This window comes from Eleutherodactylus coqui, chromosome 11 (assembly GCF_035609145.1).
Source record: "Eleutherodactylus coqui strain aEleCoq1 chromosome 11, aEleCoq1.hap1, whole genome shotgun sequence".
Classification (NCBI taxonomy): Eukaryota; Metazoa; Chordata; class Amphibia; order Anura; family Eleutherodactylidae; genus Eleutherodactylus; species Eleutherodactylus coqui.
The window spans coordinates 20,541,158-20,558,543 of record NC_089847.1 but is presented as its reverse complement, the minus strand read 5'-3'; the positions used below and the strand labels follow the sequence as shown (position 1 = coordinate 20,558,543).

The following is a 17,386-nucleotide window of genomic DNA, read 5'->3' as shown; positions in this document are numbered from 1 at the left end:
GTTGTAGGGGGCAGAGGCGTCACGGAGGACGGTCGTGCGATCGGCTATGGACTCCCTCACCATCCTTTTACAGTGCTCCCGCCGACTCAGCCTTGACTGGGGAGCCGTGACACAGTCTTGCTGGGGAGCCAGAAAGCTGTCAAAGGCCTTAGAGAGTGTTCCCCTGCCTGTGCTGTACATGCTGCCTGATCTCTGCGCCTCCCCTGCTACCTGGCTCTCGGAACTGCGCCTTCGGCCACTAGCGTTGTCGGATGGGTATTTTACCATCAGTTTGTCCGCCAGGGTCCTGTGGTATAGCATCACTCTTGAACCCCTTTCCTCTTCGGGTATGAGAGTGGAAAGGTTCTCCTTATACCGTGGGTCGAGCAGTGTGTACATCCAGTAATCCGTAGTGGCCAGAATGCGTGTAACGCGAGGGTCACGAGAAAGGCATCCTAACATGAATTCAGCCATGTGTGCCAGGGTACCTGTACGCAACACATGGCTGTCCTCACTAGGAAGATCACTTTCAGGATCCTCCTCCTCCTCCTCCTCAGGCCATACACGCTGAAAGGATGACAGGCAAGCAGCATGGGTACCCTCAGCAGTGGGCCAAGCTGTCTCTTCCCCCTCCTCCTCATCCTCCTCATGCTCCTCCTCCTCCTCCTCAACGCGCTGAGATATAGACAGGAGGGTGCTCTGACTATCCAGCGACATACTGTCTTCCCCCGCCTCCGTTTCCGAGCGCAAAGCGTCTGCCTTTATGCTTTGCAGGGAACTTCTCAAGAGGCATAGCAGAGGAATGGTGACGCTAATGATTGCAGCATCGCCGCTCACCATCTGGGTAGACTCCTCAAAGTTTCCAAGGACCTGGCAGATGTCTGCCAACCAGGCCCACTCTTCTGTAAAGAATTGAGGAGGCTGACTCCCACTGCGCCGCCCATGTTGGAGTTGGTATTCCACTATAGCTCTACGCTGCTCATAGAGCCTGGCCAACATGTGGAGCGTAGAGTTCCACCGTGTGGGCACGTCGCACAGCAGTCGGTGCACTGGCAGATGAAACTGATGTTGCAGGGTGCGCAGGGTGGCAGCGTCCGTGTGGGACTTGCGGAAATGTGCGCAGAGCCGGCGCACCTTTCCGAGCAGGTCTGACAAGCGTGGGTAGCTTTTCAGAAAGCGCTGAACCACCAAATTAAAGACGTGGGCCAGGCATGGCACGTGCGTGAGGCTGCCGAGCTGCAGAGCCGCCACCAGGTTACGGCCGTTGTCACACACGACCATGCCCGGTTGGAGGCTCAGCGGCGCAAGCCAGCGGTCGGTCTGCTCTGTCAGACCCTGCAGCAGTTCGTGGGCCATGTGCCTCTTATCTCCTAAGCTGAGTAGTTTCAGCACGGCCTGCTGACGCTTGCCCACCGCTGTGCTGCCACGCCGCGTGACACTGACTGCTGCTGACGTGTTGCTGCTGACACATCTTGATTGCGAGACAGAGGTTGCGGAGGAGGAGGAGGGTGGTTTAGTGGAGGAAGCATACACCGCCGCAGATACCACCACCGAGCTGGGGCCCGCAATTCTGGGGGTGGGTAGGACGTGAGCGGTCCCAGGCTCTGACTCTGTCCCAGCCTCCACTAAATTCACCCAATGTGCCGTCAGGGAGATATAGTGGCCCTGCCTGCCTGTGCTTGTCCTCGTGTCTATTGTTAAGTGGACCTTGGCAGTAACCGCGTTGGTGAGGGCGCGTACAATGTTGCGGGAGACGTGGTCGTGCAGGGCTGGGACGGCACATCGGGAAAAGTAGTGGCGACTGGGAACTGAGTAGCGCGGGGCCGCCGCCGCCATCATACTTTTCCACAACCCTATATGGCAGCATCTCCAGGCTGATAAATTTGGCTATGTGCACGTTTAACGCTTGAGCGTGCGGGTGCGTGGCGGCGTACTTGCGCTTGCGCTCCAACACTTGCGCTAGCGACGGCTGGACGCTGCGCTGACAGACATTGGTGGATGGGGCCGAGGACAGCGGAGGTGAGGGTGTGGGTGCAGGCCAGGAGACGGTAGTGCCTGTGTCCTGAGAGGGGGGTTGGATCTCAGTGGCAGGTTGGGGCACAGGGGGAGAAGCAGCGGTGCAAACCGGAGGCGGTGAACGGCCTTCATCCCACCTTGTGGGGTGCTTGGCCATCATATGTCTGCGCATGCTGGTGGTGGTGAGGCTGGTGGTGGTGGCTCCCCGGCTGATCTTGGCGCGACACAGGTTGCACACCACTGTTCGTCAGTCGTCTGCACTCTCAGTGAAAAACTGCCAGACCTTTGAGCACCTCGGCCTCTGCAGGGTGGCATGGCACGAGGGGGCGCTTTGGGAAACAGTTGGTGGATTATTCGGTCTGGCCCTGCCTCTACCCCTGGACACCGCACTGCCTCTTTCAACCTGCCCTGCTGCTGCCCTTGCCTCCTCCTCTGAAGACCTGTCCTCAGTAGGCGTAGCAAACCAGGTGGGGTCAGTCACCTCATCATCCTGCTGCTCTTCCTCCGAATCCTCTGTGCGCTCCTCCCTCGGACTTACTGCCCTTACTACTACCTCACTGATAGACAACTGTGTCTCATCGTCATCGTCCTCCTCACCCACTGAAAGCTCTTGAGACAGTTGCCGGAAGTCCCCAGCCTCATCCCCCAGACCCCGGGAACTTTCCAAAGGTTGGGCATCGGTCACGACAAACTCCTCCAGTGGGAGAGGATTCGGAACCCTTGCTGCCCATTCTGGGCAGGGGCCCGGGAACAGTTCCTGGGAGTCTGCCTGCTCCTCAGAATGTGTCATTGTAATGGAGTGAGGAGGCTGGGAGGAAGGAGGAGCAGCAGCCAGAGGATTCAGAGTTGCAGCAGTGGACGGCGCAGAACTCTGGGTGTTCGATAGATTGCTGGATGCACTTTCTGTCATCCACGACAGGACCTGCTCACACTGCTCATTTTCTAATAAAGGTCTACCGCGTGGACCCATTAATTGTGAGATGAATGTGCGGACGCCAGAAACGTGCCTCTCTCCTAATCCCGCAGCAGTCGGCTGCAATACACCTGGATCAGGAGCTCGGCCTGTGCCCACACCCTGACTTGGGCCTCCGCGTCCTCGCCCGCGTCCACGTCCTCTAGGCCTACCCCTACCCCTCAGCATGGTGTATTACCAGTAGTGCAGAAACAGAACGCTGTAATTAAATGTGTCGCTTATTGGCCTGTGGTTGGAGGCTGACTTCGCTTACGGAACGCCAGGAAATAATTTTGCGCAAGCCTGCTGTAACACTTAGCTGGCTGCGTATGAATTAGGAGGACAACTACACCCAGCACAGACCCAGTACACTGAGGACAGTCACAGGCAGCCAAAATAGATTTTTTTTCCCAAATGTTTTTGGAAAGGCCCACTGCCTATATTGAATAAATATATGTCTTCTGTCCCTGCCTCACCACCACTACTGGCCCTGGAGTATGTAAAATAACTGCAGAGTGTTGCACTGTGGACAGGAATACAGCGGTGATGTAACAGCCAACACAGAGCCAGGAAATAATTTTGCACAAGCTTGCTGTAACACTTAGCTGGCTGTATATGAATTAGGAGGACAACTACACCCAGCACAGACCCAGTACACTGAGGACAGTCACAGGCAGCCCAAATAGATTTTTTTTCCCAAATGTTTTTGGAAAGGCCCACTGCCTATATTCAATAAATATATGTCTTCTGTCCCTGCCTCACCACCACTACTGGCCCTGGAGTATGTATAATTACTGCAGGGCGCAATGCTCTGCATGGCCGATATACAAAAAAAAAAAGTGCAACACTGCAAAAAGCAGCATCCACACTACTGCACACGGTTAGATGTGGCCCTAAGAAGGACCGTTGGGGTTCTTGAAGCCTAAAATACTCCTAACACTCTCCCTATAGCAGCTTCGGCACCAACAGCACTTTCCCTCCTCTATGTCAGAATGCATCTGTGGCGAGCCGCGGGAGGGGCCGATTTTAATACTCGGGTGACACCTGATCTCGCCAGCCACTCACTGCAGGGGGGTGGTATAGGGCTTGAACGTCGCAGGGGGAAGTTGTAATGCCTTCCGTGTCTTTCTATTGGCCAGAAAAGCGCGCTAACGTCTCAGAGATGAAAGTGAAAGTAACTCGAACATCGCGTGGTACTCGTCACGAGTAACGAGCATCTCGAACACGATAATACTCGAACGAGTATCAAGCTCTGACGAGTACGTTCGCTCATCTCTATTCTTTATGTTTTTAGTGCTTCCTTGCTGCCTTCTTGTTTTAGTAGTTTAAACGCTTTTTTTGCCCCCCTTTATTAAGCCATATTAGTTTTCTTCTATTACTAAGTTTTTTATTCCTGTAAGGTATAACGTAAGAAATTAGGATGTTTTTAAATGTTTTCCATTTATTGTTTATACTCTTATTTTTGAGGACATTATCGCACTCAGTGAGGTTAGGGGTATCACTAAGCTGATTGAACTTGGCCTTCCTAAAGTTTAGTATTTTTGCAGCTCCCCTATAAAACTCTCTTGAAGGCCAAGTTGAAATGTAGTATATTATGTTTCCCAAGTGTCCTCAACTGTCACCCCAGTTTTTCTGTCAGGTCTATTGGTTAATATCAAATTAAAATGGCCGTCCCCCTACAAGTTGGGTAAGCTTTTTCTCTTTAGTAATTGACAGGAAGTTGTTACCTTTATGAGATCCACAGGTCTCGGCTTCACAGTTTATATCCGGATAGTTAAAGCCCCCCATAATAATTACCTCATTGTGATTTGCTTCTTCATCAATTTGTTTCAAATAATAGCTTTTCAGTAGCTTCTGCTATATTTCGTTGTCTATAGAAAATTCCTATGAGGATTTTGTTATTTTTCCCCTCCATGTATTTCTACCCATAGAGACTCCACATGTTCATCTTCCTCCCATATATCTTCCCGTAATGTGGCCTTTAAACATGATTTTACATAAAGACAAACCTGTCCACCATTCTGTTTTTTACAATCTTAACAGACTGTAACGTTGCAAGTTCACCACCCAGTCACAGCTTTCATCCAACCAGGCCTCCGTTATTCCCACTATGTTGTAGTTTTCCTCAGACATTATTAATTCTAGTTTGTCTAATTTATAGGTCAGATTTCTAACATTAGTTACCATACAGTTTAGGTGGCTTTGGTTATTTTTTATATTACGTGTATCCGTACTAACTGTTCTGCCAATTCTACCCCCATTTCTATTACTTAGTCCCAGGTCACGGTCTACCCCTCTATCTCTCTGGTTGCCCTCCCCTAGTCCACAGTTTAAACACACTCTTCCAACCTTAACATTGTCTTTTTTCAGCCTTGCATACTATGTCTGTCTATCTAGTTCAGCTTGTTGATCCAGAGAAAGGCAAAAAAAAAAAAAAACGCAATGAGGCAGAAGCCAATTGACCCCATTTTGGAGGAAAAAAAATTCCTTACCAACTCCATAATGGCAGTCAGAATAATCCCTGGATCAACATTTGAAAACTCCTACCTGACTCCAAGACCCGGATCAACAACCCCACTGGTTATTTAATGTCTATATCCTGCAATGTCGTAGTTCTCCAAAAAGACATCTAGTCCCCTCTTAAACTCCTCTATGGATTTTGTCATCACCACATCCTCAGGCAGAGAGTTCCACAGTCTCAGTGCTCTTACAGTAAAGAACCCCCTTCTATGTTGGTGATAAAACCTGCTTTCTTCTAGATGTAGAGGATGCCCTCTTGTTACCGTCGCAGTCCTGGGTATAAACAGATCATGGGAGAGATCCTTGTATTGTCCCTAATGTATTTATATATAGTTATTTGGTTGCCCCTTAATCGTCTTTTTTACAGGGTGAATAATCCCAAATTTTGATAACCTCTGGGTATTCCAGTCCTCCCATTCCATTTATTAATCAAGTTGCCCAGCTTTGTACCCCCTCAAGCCATCTTTACCGTAGGGATGGGCTGCATCTTAATGGGGAAGGCGTAGCTGTGCTGGGAGAGTCTGTAGCCAACAGCAAAGTCAGCCGAGTCCTTCAGGACACACTGGGTAAAAACTGGAGCCGACAGGATACTGACAGAGAAATTGCTCATTAGTCACTTGGTTTCAGTTCACTGAGCGATATCTCACTCACTGTAAACAGGCAGTCATTCATCTACGAACGACTGCCTGGTCACTGCGAATGGAGGTGGATGGCTGGAAAAGATCTCCATCCCGAGCCATCTCCATTCACCTAATGACTATCGCTCCTTTGTGAAAGCACAGTAGCAATAGTCTCCCCGTGTAAAAGTACCCTGAAGCTCAATAACAATCGTGGAAGTGTTGGCATTGCCTATGAGGTCCCCATACATATGAGTTGATCTGCTGGTCCCTCTGAAATTGGTTGCTTCGGCCAATCTACATCCACCGTGTATGGCCACCCTGCAATCCTCAATGTGTACATACAAAAGAAGGAGTCCACTCTGTATATGTAGAAAAAACAATCTTTACTGCAGTGCGACATTTTATGACAAGTGCTATCTGGGAGATGCAGTTATCCAAGATACCTATACATTATATATATATTTACACAATCATTCAGTCTTTACATTTTTTGGTTTTCATTTTTTTAAATTTTTCTTACAAAAATAGGATTTGAACCACCTGAGGATGGCTAAGGGCCGCCGAAATGTTGCCCTGCAAGTCAATCAGCCCTGCCAGTCCTGAAGAGGTTAAATCTCAGTCGGCGCACCTGTACTTTTCCATATTAAGGTCCAGTGTCTTTATATGCAGTTTATATAGCAGTGCAGCAGTAGTGATACAGGCTGTATATAACAAGAGGAAGCAGATGTGGTCATTTGCAGTCTAAGCTCAGCATTAAAGGCAATTCATGGCTAGTGGATTGCAGGTTATTACATGCAGTAGGGACAGTGCAAGTTACAGTAAGGTTCGGATCAGGTTGTGAATGTGACTCAACTTCCCCCTGCGAATGGGAACGTCCTTGCCTTAAAGTGCAACTCCGGCTAAAGAGTGTAAACTTTATTTTTCCTTGGGTTGGTCTACATAATCTACTCCCAAAATCCTACTTACCTGAGACCCCATGATATGGAGATCTGAGGGGTTCACTTGGCTAAAGCCTCAAAAACATGACGTCATCTTCTGTACAGAGTGGCCAAGGACCGCCTCCTTCGTCTGCATCAGGAAATACTCCCTCTGCTGGTTACACTGGGTATAGCAAAAGTTGCAACCCTAATGTAAGCCTACAGTATGCAGCATCTATAGCAATTAGCTAATATGCTTATAATAGCAGTGATGTGGCTGCTGCAGGAACTACAATTCCCCCATCTCCTTGGCTTAGGCCATCGTTGGGGAGTCTTAGCTGATCATTGGCTCCAGCAAACGGCAGACACAGAAATTTTAATTATTGATGGTTGTTTACGGATAAACATATTAGGAAATTGCTCTGATGATCACAATAGACAACAATCCTCCTTGTGGAGATGCTGCTTTAAGTCAAATGCTCCTTGGGGACAAAAAAAAAAAAAATGCATGAGACAGATTCCCTTCTTCTGGAGGAGACCTATTGTTTAATGAAATGTGGATATATGATCTCCAGTACGGAAGCAGAAAGATTTTAAAGCCCAGTTGACATCTTAGTAGTGACCCCGCATCTTCCTTGGAGGCTTATACCCTATAACGCTACAATAGGTGAATCCCAACTGTTTGCTCCTTATGGCCATCACCAGAATACTGTTCTTATTTCAATGTTGCAGGTCAGTCAGACCATGAGATATCAGGGACCAGCGCTGAAGCCAGCTTGGTTCTTCTCCTCCTCAAGGCGGCGGCTTACCTTGATGGTTCATTCAGTAGAAGCTTAGTAATATATATATATTGGAGGTTATAAGCACCTGGATTGGAAGGGGTTAACACTTGCTCTCCCCTCCCACAGGACTCTATATTTGCGCAAGGAAAAGATGGAGACAGGGCGGAAGGAGCTGCTGCATTTTATCACAGTTTTTTGACTGTCTGATATTGGGAATGAGAGGACGCCGGTCTGGATCTGGTGTTGAGGATGTCCACACTTTTTCGGCTGGAGCAGACCACATCACGGATGAAGCTGGCACAGTCTGAACACACGTCCTTCAGAGCAGAACCCTGAGCGTAGATATGGGGGAACTGACCCTCCACATTCTTCCAGGACAGACCGCTGCAGGACCTAGGCACAAGGGGAACATCAATGCAATGACTTTACAGTTAAAAATAGAGTTTGTCTACTGCACCAGCCATCTTTGTTTGTCCAGGATCGGTGGGTCGCTTTAAGGCAAGTGTAGGATAGATATTTAATGCAGGAGGAGGTAACTGAGAAATGTGCTCAGATTTGTTCCCCCACCACCACCACCCACACTCATCCTGGAGAATCATACAAATGGCATTAGTCCGCAGAGGGCGACAGTGAGCATTGGGCAAAAGCTCCACCCAAATATAATTATGCTCTACTCTAGGGCATGATGGGAGTGGTGTGTAAAATGGGAGGGGAGGAGAAAAAAAGGGGGGGGGGGGGATTATACAGCATTTAAAACCCTCTTGACCATTTAGCCTTAGGATGGAAAGTGCACTTTTGTGATGTGTGGCTACTCACTGGAAGCTGTCCCTCTTTTTCTGAGCATTTCCACTTGTGCTGATTACTCCTTGGTGGCTCTCGAACCCCACACTGTAGACTGGTATGTGCCCCAGCTTCTTGGCAGGAAGCTTCATCTATTATCGGAGACAAAATTGGAAAAAAAAGACAATGGACATCTAGTACAGTTGCAAGAAAAAGTAAGTGAACCCTTTGAAATTCCCAGGATTCCTGCAATGACTACTAATAAAATGTGGTGCGATTATTCTTCAGTTATAGACAAACACAATCCGACACACAAACCGCCGTATCGTTCATGAATTTTAGTTTCAAAAGATTTCATTAGAATAGCATATATTGATATTGATGGATGAAAGGCATTTAAAAATTCCCACACAGGGGGCCTTAATATTATAGGTACAACTTATACAACATTTACATAGGCAACTATGGGGTGGGAAAGCAGATTTTTTCACATTTTGGGCTGATAGTGCCGATATTTTGCCAAAAAAAAAAAGTGTCTTCCGCAGCTTTTACATGTCACTGTATATAGACATGGCAGTTTAAGTCTCGATAGATCTGTCAGTGTACTGGACAGTGCAAGAGAAGAGGTAAGGTCTGAAAACTAAGCTAATTTGTGACCTCAACAAAAAGTTTAATGGCAAAAAAATATTTAAATGTAACCCTATTGCAAAGATTGTCATTCCAAAATACATGCATTTAATCAAAAACAAAAAATGTTGCCCCTAAAATGTGTCCATAGGTTTTAACTGCCGTTGACCTACCCTAAGAATAGGTAAATGAAAGGTGATCAGCAGGAGTCTGCCACTCAGCAGTCTCTGCCACCAATGCAGTGGCCAAGGTTGGTAATGCATTGAATTCGATGGAAATTGTACCTGCAATACCAGTTTGTGGTCAGAGCTGTCTGCTTCCTTTTCTGTCTAGGCAGCTCGCCCGGACCTCCACCGATAGACTATTGAGGACCTATCCTTGGGACCTATCCTCAGGATAGGTCATCAACAGTTAAATACTGTAAAATCGTTTTAACGACTTCTAGAGCTGACTGAAAAAAGCTGAACTGTTCCACTTCAGTAGATTGAATTGAAAATGTGTGTGTTTCAAAAAAGGTGTGTTGCCCATTAAATAAAAGCACACAAAGCCTGATTAATGAAAAGTATGTTCAATAAAAATGGGTTAGTGTGAACTGTTGATGCAAGAAACTTTCAGTACACCTGTCATAGAGGCACATGAAGCTGGAAAAGACTACAGAGATTAAAGACCTGGATGTATATCAATCCATGGTCATTATCTACAAATGGAGACATTTCAGGACTGTTACTCTCCATAGATTCTTCCTGTTATATGCCTCCAAGAGCATGATGGGCAATCCTGAAGGAGAAATTACCCAAAGGGAACACAAAAAAACTACAGAAATCTCTGTTCATGTGTCCAGTGTTAGGGCTTATTCAGATGACTGTATATCAGCCGCGCATTCACACAGCCGATATAAGGTGTCCCTCTCTGCAGGGGGAGCAGGCTGGAAGAGCTGGGAGCAGTGCTGAGCTCCCGCCCCCTCTCCGCTAACTCCCCTCTCCGCCCCTCTGCACTATTTGCCATGAGGGGAGGCAGGAAGGGGGCAGAGCTAATTCCCGAGAACTTAGCCCACCCCCGTCCTGCCCCTCTCATTGCAAATAGTGCAGAGAGGCAGAGAGGAGGCAGAGAGGGGGCGGGAGCTCAGTGCACTGCTCCCGGCTCTTCCAGCCTCCTCCCCCTGCAGAGAGAGACGCCGTATATCGGCTGGGCGTGAATACCCGGCCGATATATGCTCGTCTGAATAAGTCCTCAGAAAAACACTGAAAAAAATAATGTTCTTGGAAGGAAAACACAAAACAAAACAAAAAAAACCACTTTGCTGCGCATCTCAAGTTTGCCTGGGACCACCTGGATGTTCCACAGTACTTTGGGGGAAATGTTCTATGAAGAGATGAGACAAAGTGCACAATGTTTTGAGTGTAGGACAGAACGCCAACTCCAAAACATCATCCCAGCTTTGAAGCATCATGGTTTGGGACTATAGAGGATCATAGTTTGGGGCAGCTTTGCGGTCTCAGCGCCTGAAAGCCTGGCATTCATTTAGGGAACAATTAGCGATCAAAACATCTTACAGGAGAATGTAAAGACAGCGTCCACGACCTCCAGCTGAAGAGACACCGGATGACGATACTGACTAGAGATGAGCGAGTAGTGCCTTATGCGAGTACATAAAGATTCGGGTGCCGGCGGGGGAGAGCGGTGAGTTGCGGGAGTGAGGACGGAGTGGGGGGAAAGAGGGAGAGAGAGAAAACTTCCCCCGTTCCTCCCCGGTCTCCCCCGCTGGCACCCGAATCTTTAGAGACAAGCGGGCAGGTACTCGCATAAGGCACTACTCGCTCGAGAAGTTTGCCTTAGCGAGTACGCTCGCTCATCTCTAATAATGATCCAAAGCAGACAAGTAAATCAACTACAGAATGGCCCTGTCACAGGAAACGTACCCTAAAATAAATTCTTTATTGATATAACATTAAAATCTGTGGGCCAAGGACTGACAAGACAAAGACAGAACAATAACGTATCCGTATCCCAGCGTGTCGCACTTGGGGTTCTCAGAAATTGTTTCTCAAAAAAAAAACAAAAAACCTTTAAGAAAAGATCTACTCGATACTAGTGCTAAATTAATGGATACTAAAATAATCACTACACTTGGAGACCGCAGATCTTTTGGTAATCTCAACACGAGGTCTACCATCAGTCCTCTTACTCTGGCTGACCCCAAATTCCAGAGTAGGGTTCTCCTAACCAATTATTGACTGAGTGCAAGTAGACCCTAGAATGAGGTCTCTCTAAATGTTTGCCTGCTTAATGGATCAGACCTTTCTGAGCGGACCTTAAAAAAAAAAAAAAAAAAAAAAAAAAGCCTAATTTTGGAGTGATTAAAGCAAAGCAGATAGCCTGATGCATGAACCACCAGCATTCCAGTATGGTTAAAGAACTCCCCTAAAAAGGAGGCGTCCAACCAGACTGATGAAAAAAGTATAAGATGGTTCAATGCATTTCAGTTGGTTCCTGATGAGTTGAAGGTCCAGGTGGTCATGTAAATAAATGGAGGGGAGCCATGAAGAGGCTCTAACCCCGATTTTGTAGAAACCCAGATATCTAACAGTCCAGGAAATGCTATTAAAAAGGATAGCTATTAGGATAGTAAGGCTAGCATCAGGATAATGGTGCTCAGGTTAATATGAAGCAGCTTAGAAGTCTCAATACACCGGTGTATGTGACAGTACTAATATGCATAGGGTCATAAATCAACCCCAAAAAAAAAAATCACCGGATTCTGATATATAAACTGATAGTAAGATGCAAAGTTGGCTTAGGGAAAAAAAAAATTAAAAAAAAATATATATATATGCGCCATTATATAGTCCTAGGTTGAGGTTGTTCTGTCCCTACAATGCCACTGCTACCATAGGCCTAGGATTTTTAGTTACCCTGGTGTCTAAGACTGCTAATATAGGTCTAATTTCTTTATAGATTACGAGCTGCCCAAACCATGCATGAAGAAAGGACTGAAGACTAAGCTACAGCCAATATAGGGGGATAATACCCCACTATGCTCACTAGTAATCAGGATAGAAAGAAGAAATAGCATGGCCACCAGCTCTGATGGTGGAGTGGCGGCCGTGTGCCATTCAAAGTAAAAAAAAAAAAAAATTATTCAACTAATACAGAAATCAATGACCTGAACCATATCACAATGCTGCGGCCTGAAGAGGACTGCGCACACAAGGCATCCCAAAATGTTGATGGAACACATTTGCAGAGGGGGATAGTCCAAGATTCCTCCTGAACATTGCAGATAAGGTCTGCACAGGGTAAATGGGGCTAGCAGTCATTCTATTTAGGGACTCCCTTACCTTTCCTCCTCGCACTCTGAATGGTTACTCCATGTGCTCAATAAGAGACATTCATTAATACAACGGTTTGTGTGTCAGTACTTCAGCTCTATTGTATCTGTCTATAATTGTGATAATAATCATACCGCATTTTGTCATCAAGGCAGGCAATTCCCAAGGGTTCACTTAATTTTGCTGCAATACCCCAGAAGCAGGACGGCCACCTGGTATCTTACCTTAGCACTGCAGGAACCACAAGCAGACCTAGAAATAAACAAGGTTAATTAGAACAGATTTCCAATGAAAACTTTCAGTATTCCTGATATTCATGGCTTTATAATGTATGCAAATTATAGTCTATGAAAGAATACTATAGGAAGGGACTGAGAATTCAATGAGCCAACAGTGATTTACAGTTCTCAAAGCAACCACTAGATGGCGACATTTACTCACATTGGATCTTTAAGATCCAGTGCTGGGGTACAACTTTTAGGTTGGGCTCACACGACCGGATCTGAATTGCGGATTCGATGTTTGATGTCCACGCGGACATTCCGCAGTAAAACGTGGGCACTGAAAGACTTTCATTTTCATTTTTCCTCCTACACACTCGCGGAAACTAATTGCGTAATCTGCGAGCGGAAGAAAAAAAAACCCAAACAAACAAAAAACAAAACAGACGGGATCTGCTGTGGGCCTCTCGCATGAGGAATCCGACCCAGTCACGTGAGCCCGGCCTTATGCAGAAAACTGCATACGGACGGAAACTGGGAGGTAACCACAGGCTTCAACAGGTGGGACAAACTTTTATGGTCCCCATTTCACAGTTCGCATCCTCATCTGTTTTATACTGGTTCCATCCCTATGCAGTTTTCTGCAGAAAACGAGACAGAACCTGAGCTGGATCCTCAGATCAATGGTTGACTGGAGAATCCCCCACTTGGGATCCCCAACGATCATCTGATTCTCCAGCCTACTGTCATTGTGACAGGGCTGGACCTCTGCAATGGGGTCAGAGTCGGAAGTGTAATAAAGGTATACTTTCAGTTCCTCACCGAGGGTGTAGGTGGAAGTGCAATAGAAGGCAGAATAGATCATTAATGACTGGAGAACCCCTTTTAGTAAATACATTCAAAGGGCAAGTAAAGTGCGTGTGTACCATTACATTGTAATGCATACCCCAATACTTCACATAGAGGGGCCAGTAATATGGAGCCAGGCCTATGTGTGTAACATCTCACACTCACATGTATTTAAACTTGGTTTCCCTGTGACCAGAGCTAAAACACCAAATTGCCCATTTCTTAATCCTACTACTAATCATTCATCTGTGCCCCTCCTGATCCCATTTACAGTCTTCTATTACATGCTATAATAGTCTCCAGCTCACCTTTTACAGAACAGACAATGTGCGGGCCAAGAGAACAAAGGAAACTTCGTTCGGCAACAGCAGCAAACCTAAGGAATAAGACATGGACATCATGATGACTTGTATAAAGTGTCAGGATGACCCAAGTGTCCCCCCCCTACACACAATGAGGGAAGCCCATATTAAAAGGTGTATATATTGTGTATGGACAAACCCCTCTTCAGATTGCCTCTTTGTCCATGACTAGCAGATCACTGAAGGCCTCTGATTGAAGCCACCAAGATCTGTGGCTGCGGCTCCACATAACAGAACCCAACGTTGGAGTTTATTCTTCTATCAGTGTGTGGAATCAAGACCCCAGTCTATAAGATGATGGTGGTGGTTGTAGGCGGTACCTTTCCTTTCTTTAGGTTGGTATATAGCTCTTTGCTCTGCAGAAACTTCTCCATCTCCGCCTTCACCAGCACCCGGCGCACGTTTATAACCTCTTCTACAGTTAATGCCAACGTGTCCACTGGGTGACTGAACTCCTGCAAAAGAGACATAACCTTCAATGACACAAGAAGTTGGATGCAGATCCTTGTAATATGGCCATCCTTAAAAAGAGAAAACCAGATCTCAGTCAACAGGGGAGAAAATAGTGACAGGTCCTCTTTAAAGGACCAATACCCTTTTGACACTGTGCAGCTCTAGATGACACTTACCAGCCAACGATGCCTGGAGCTGCTGTCGGATGACTCTGGTTCTGCCCGCTCTTGCACAGAGCTAAGGCTGGGTGAAGAGGATCCGGAGCCCGTGTAGTCGGTATAACCCTCTGGAAGGGAAAGCGGCTATTATTGTAACTGTACATAGTGTAATAGACTATACAGAGGGGGGACGGCCATTGGTTACTTAGATTCCGATGCAAAGGTCTGTGCGGGATGTTCATGCTGCCTGATCGAGTTCGGGACTCTGGTCCTTGTTCTTGGGGGATTTGCCTCTGCGGAGTGTGTCCCATCTCGCTCTGTAACTGCGCCAGGTCCTGCTCGGAGAATGAGCGGTCACGTTTCAATGGCAATGGAGCACTGGTCACCCGCCGCAGCTCAGAATTGGGGGAGTCATCGTCCTGTAAGGCAACAGTGACCCCTCAATATTACATTACTATATTGAAATACCCAATTAATACACAGCAGAATGCGTTGATACTAATTATACACCATACTTTACTAAATCTACCCCCTCCCCCATTCCTTCCCAATTTTACTTCTTGGTATCCCAGTTGCACTGCTGCCACCAAGTCTAATGGCTGTACTAGCTATCAGCCCTTTACAGGCAAACACTATTTCACATATAATATATACACATGCAAATGAAAAGGTGATTTATTTTGTTGTTGCCTGTATTATACTCTACAGCTGCATTCACAATGCTGCTGTTTGTAGTTGGAAACAGTCAACAAGCTTGTCAGTAGGCACATGCTTAACACCCATGATCTCCTATAATGCAGAGGGACCAATTTTACTTATATCAGATGTCTATACAGTGGCTGGAGAGAAGACCAAACATTCTGAATTGCAAATCATCAGAGAAAACTGGCATACACTGAAGCAGCAGTGCATAATGAGAGATTGCAGATTGGAAGTCTACAGAACTGTGAGTGCAGCTCTGAAGTATAATACAGGATGTAACTCAGGATCAGTACAGGATAAGTAATGTATGTACACAGTGTCTCCACCGGCAGAATAGTGAGTGCAGCTGTGGAGTATAATAGAGGATGTAACTCAGGGTCAGTACAGGATAAGTAATGTATGTACACAGTGACCCCACCAGCAGAATAGTGAGTGCAGCTCTGGACTATAATACAGGATATAACTCAGGGTCAGTACAGGATCAGTAATGTATGTACACAGTGTCTCCACCGGCAGAATAGTGAGTGCAGCTGTGGAGTATAATACAGGATATAACTCAGGGTCAGTACAGGATAAGTAATGTATGTACACAGTGACTCCACCAGCAGAATAGTGAGTGCAGCTCTAGAGTATAATACAGGATGTAACTCAGGATCAGTAATGTATGTACACAGTGACTCCACCAGCAGAATAGTGAGTGCAGCTCTGGAGTATAATACAGGATGTAACTCAGGATCAGTACAGGATAAGTAATGTATGTATACAGTGACTCCACCAGCAGAATAGTGAGTGCAGCTCTGGAGTATAATACAGGATGTAACCCAGGATCAGTACAGGATAAGTAATGTATGTACACAGTGACCCCACCAGCAGAATAGTGAGTGCAGCTCTGGACTATAATACAGGATATAACTCAGGGTCAGTACAGGATAAGTAATGTATGTACACAGTGACTCCACCAGCAGAATAGTGAGTGCAGCTGTGGAGTATAATACAGGATGTAACTCAGGATCAGCACAGGATAAGTAATGTATGTTCACAGTGATTCAACTTTGTATGTACATTCTATATGTAAACTGGTGTTCAGAGGTTGGCCTTCACTTTACTATTTCTGTCCATCGTATAGATCACACCATTTTACAATCTAAATAATAGCATGTATAACTTTGCCCTTTCCAATTCCATAATCCTATTCTTGTACCTCAGACAGATTCATCTCTTCCATCTCTGCCAGCGTGGGGGCCTTGAGTAGGACGCGGGGACGGGCTCGCTGTGCCTCCGGAACTGAGAGGTTAATACACGATGTAGACTTCTTGTCAGTAGAACAAGCATCCACAATGCATGGGAGCGAGCCGAATACTAATAGAGAGTACATTATAATATATTAGGATAACATGCTGATCAGATTCATTATGTTATGAACAAACATATTGGCCGCTGGGCCTGAATATAGCAGGAGCAAAAGGCCAGAACCTTTGGTCATATAGGGGGCTACCAACAAAGACCCACCAATCAGCGGGTAAGAAGGAACTATGGATGGCTAGAAGGCTCAAAAAAAAAAAAAAATACAGCTGTACCGTAGTGGCGGTTTGTAGTGCAGCATTTCACCTCATTAGCAAGGCAGCTGAACTACCAAAATACTGTGCAATTGCTCCTCCATAAAGCAGTTTGGCTACCCGCATGTTTTGGGATGTGATGTATATGCCTGCCCTCTTGTATCATCCATCCCCAGCTAAAATACCGAGGAATGGGGAGCAACAGCCCCGAAACGCATCTATTGTTATATGCAGGATTTATTTTTAATAAAAACGGAGGAGTCAAGCTCAAAAACACGCCTCGTGCCTCCTTGAGTTAAATGGGATTGCGCCTCTAAGCACAATTTTTTTCCTACATTTATCTAATGCACTACCAAAATAGGCCACTGCGCCCGAGGACAGGGCCACTGCGCCCGAGGACAGGGCCAGCAATATTTTTAGCCTGGAAAACCAGTTTATGACAATTGAGTACTGCGGAGGGGGACATTATTTGGGCATTGTGCGTCGTGGTTAGGCTCCATATACATCACATTCTCCAGAGGCCCCATCACCGTTTAAAATCCCAAAAACTAAACTCATCTTGG

General features: G+C 46.3%; 1 protein-coding gene across 1 annotated transcript in view; it reads right to left on the bottom strand.

Annotated features, from left to right (window-relative positions):
• Positions 1-6,453: 6,453 nt before the first annotated feature.
• The window catches only part of SPIRE2 (spire type actin nucleation factor 2), a 45,084-nt gene continuing 34,151 nt past the window's right edge, over positions 6,454-17,386 (bottom strand). The window contains exons 8-15 of the mRNA XM_066582445.1: positions 16,469-16,626; positions 14,771-14,984; positions 14,584-14,693; positions 14,275-14,409; positions 13,901-13,968; positions 12,747-12,774; positions 8,603-8,718; positions 6,454-8,179 (exon numbers count right to left, since the gene is read on the bottom strand). Coding sequence (XP_066438542.1) covers positions 7,972-8,179; positions 8,603-8,718; positions 12,747-12,774; positions 13,901-13,968; positions 14,275-14,409; positions 14,584-14,693; positions 14,771-14,984; positions 16,469-16,626 — 1,037 coding nt within the window. The 3' untranslated portion in view covers positions 6,454-7,971. The remainder of the gene's footprint in view (positions 8,180-8,602; positions 8,719-12,746; positions 12,775-13,900; positions 13,969-14,274; positions 14,410-14,583; positions 14,694-14,770; positions 14,985-16,468; positions 16,627-17,386) is intronic.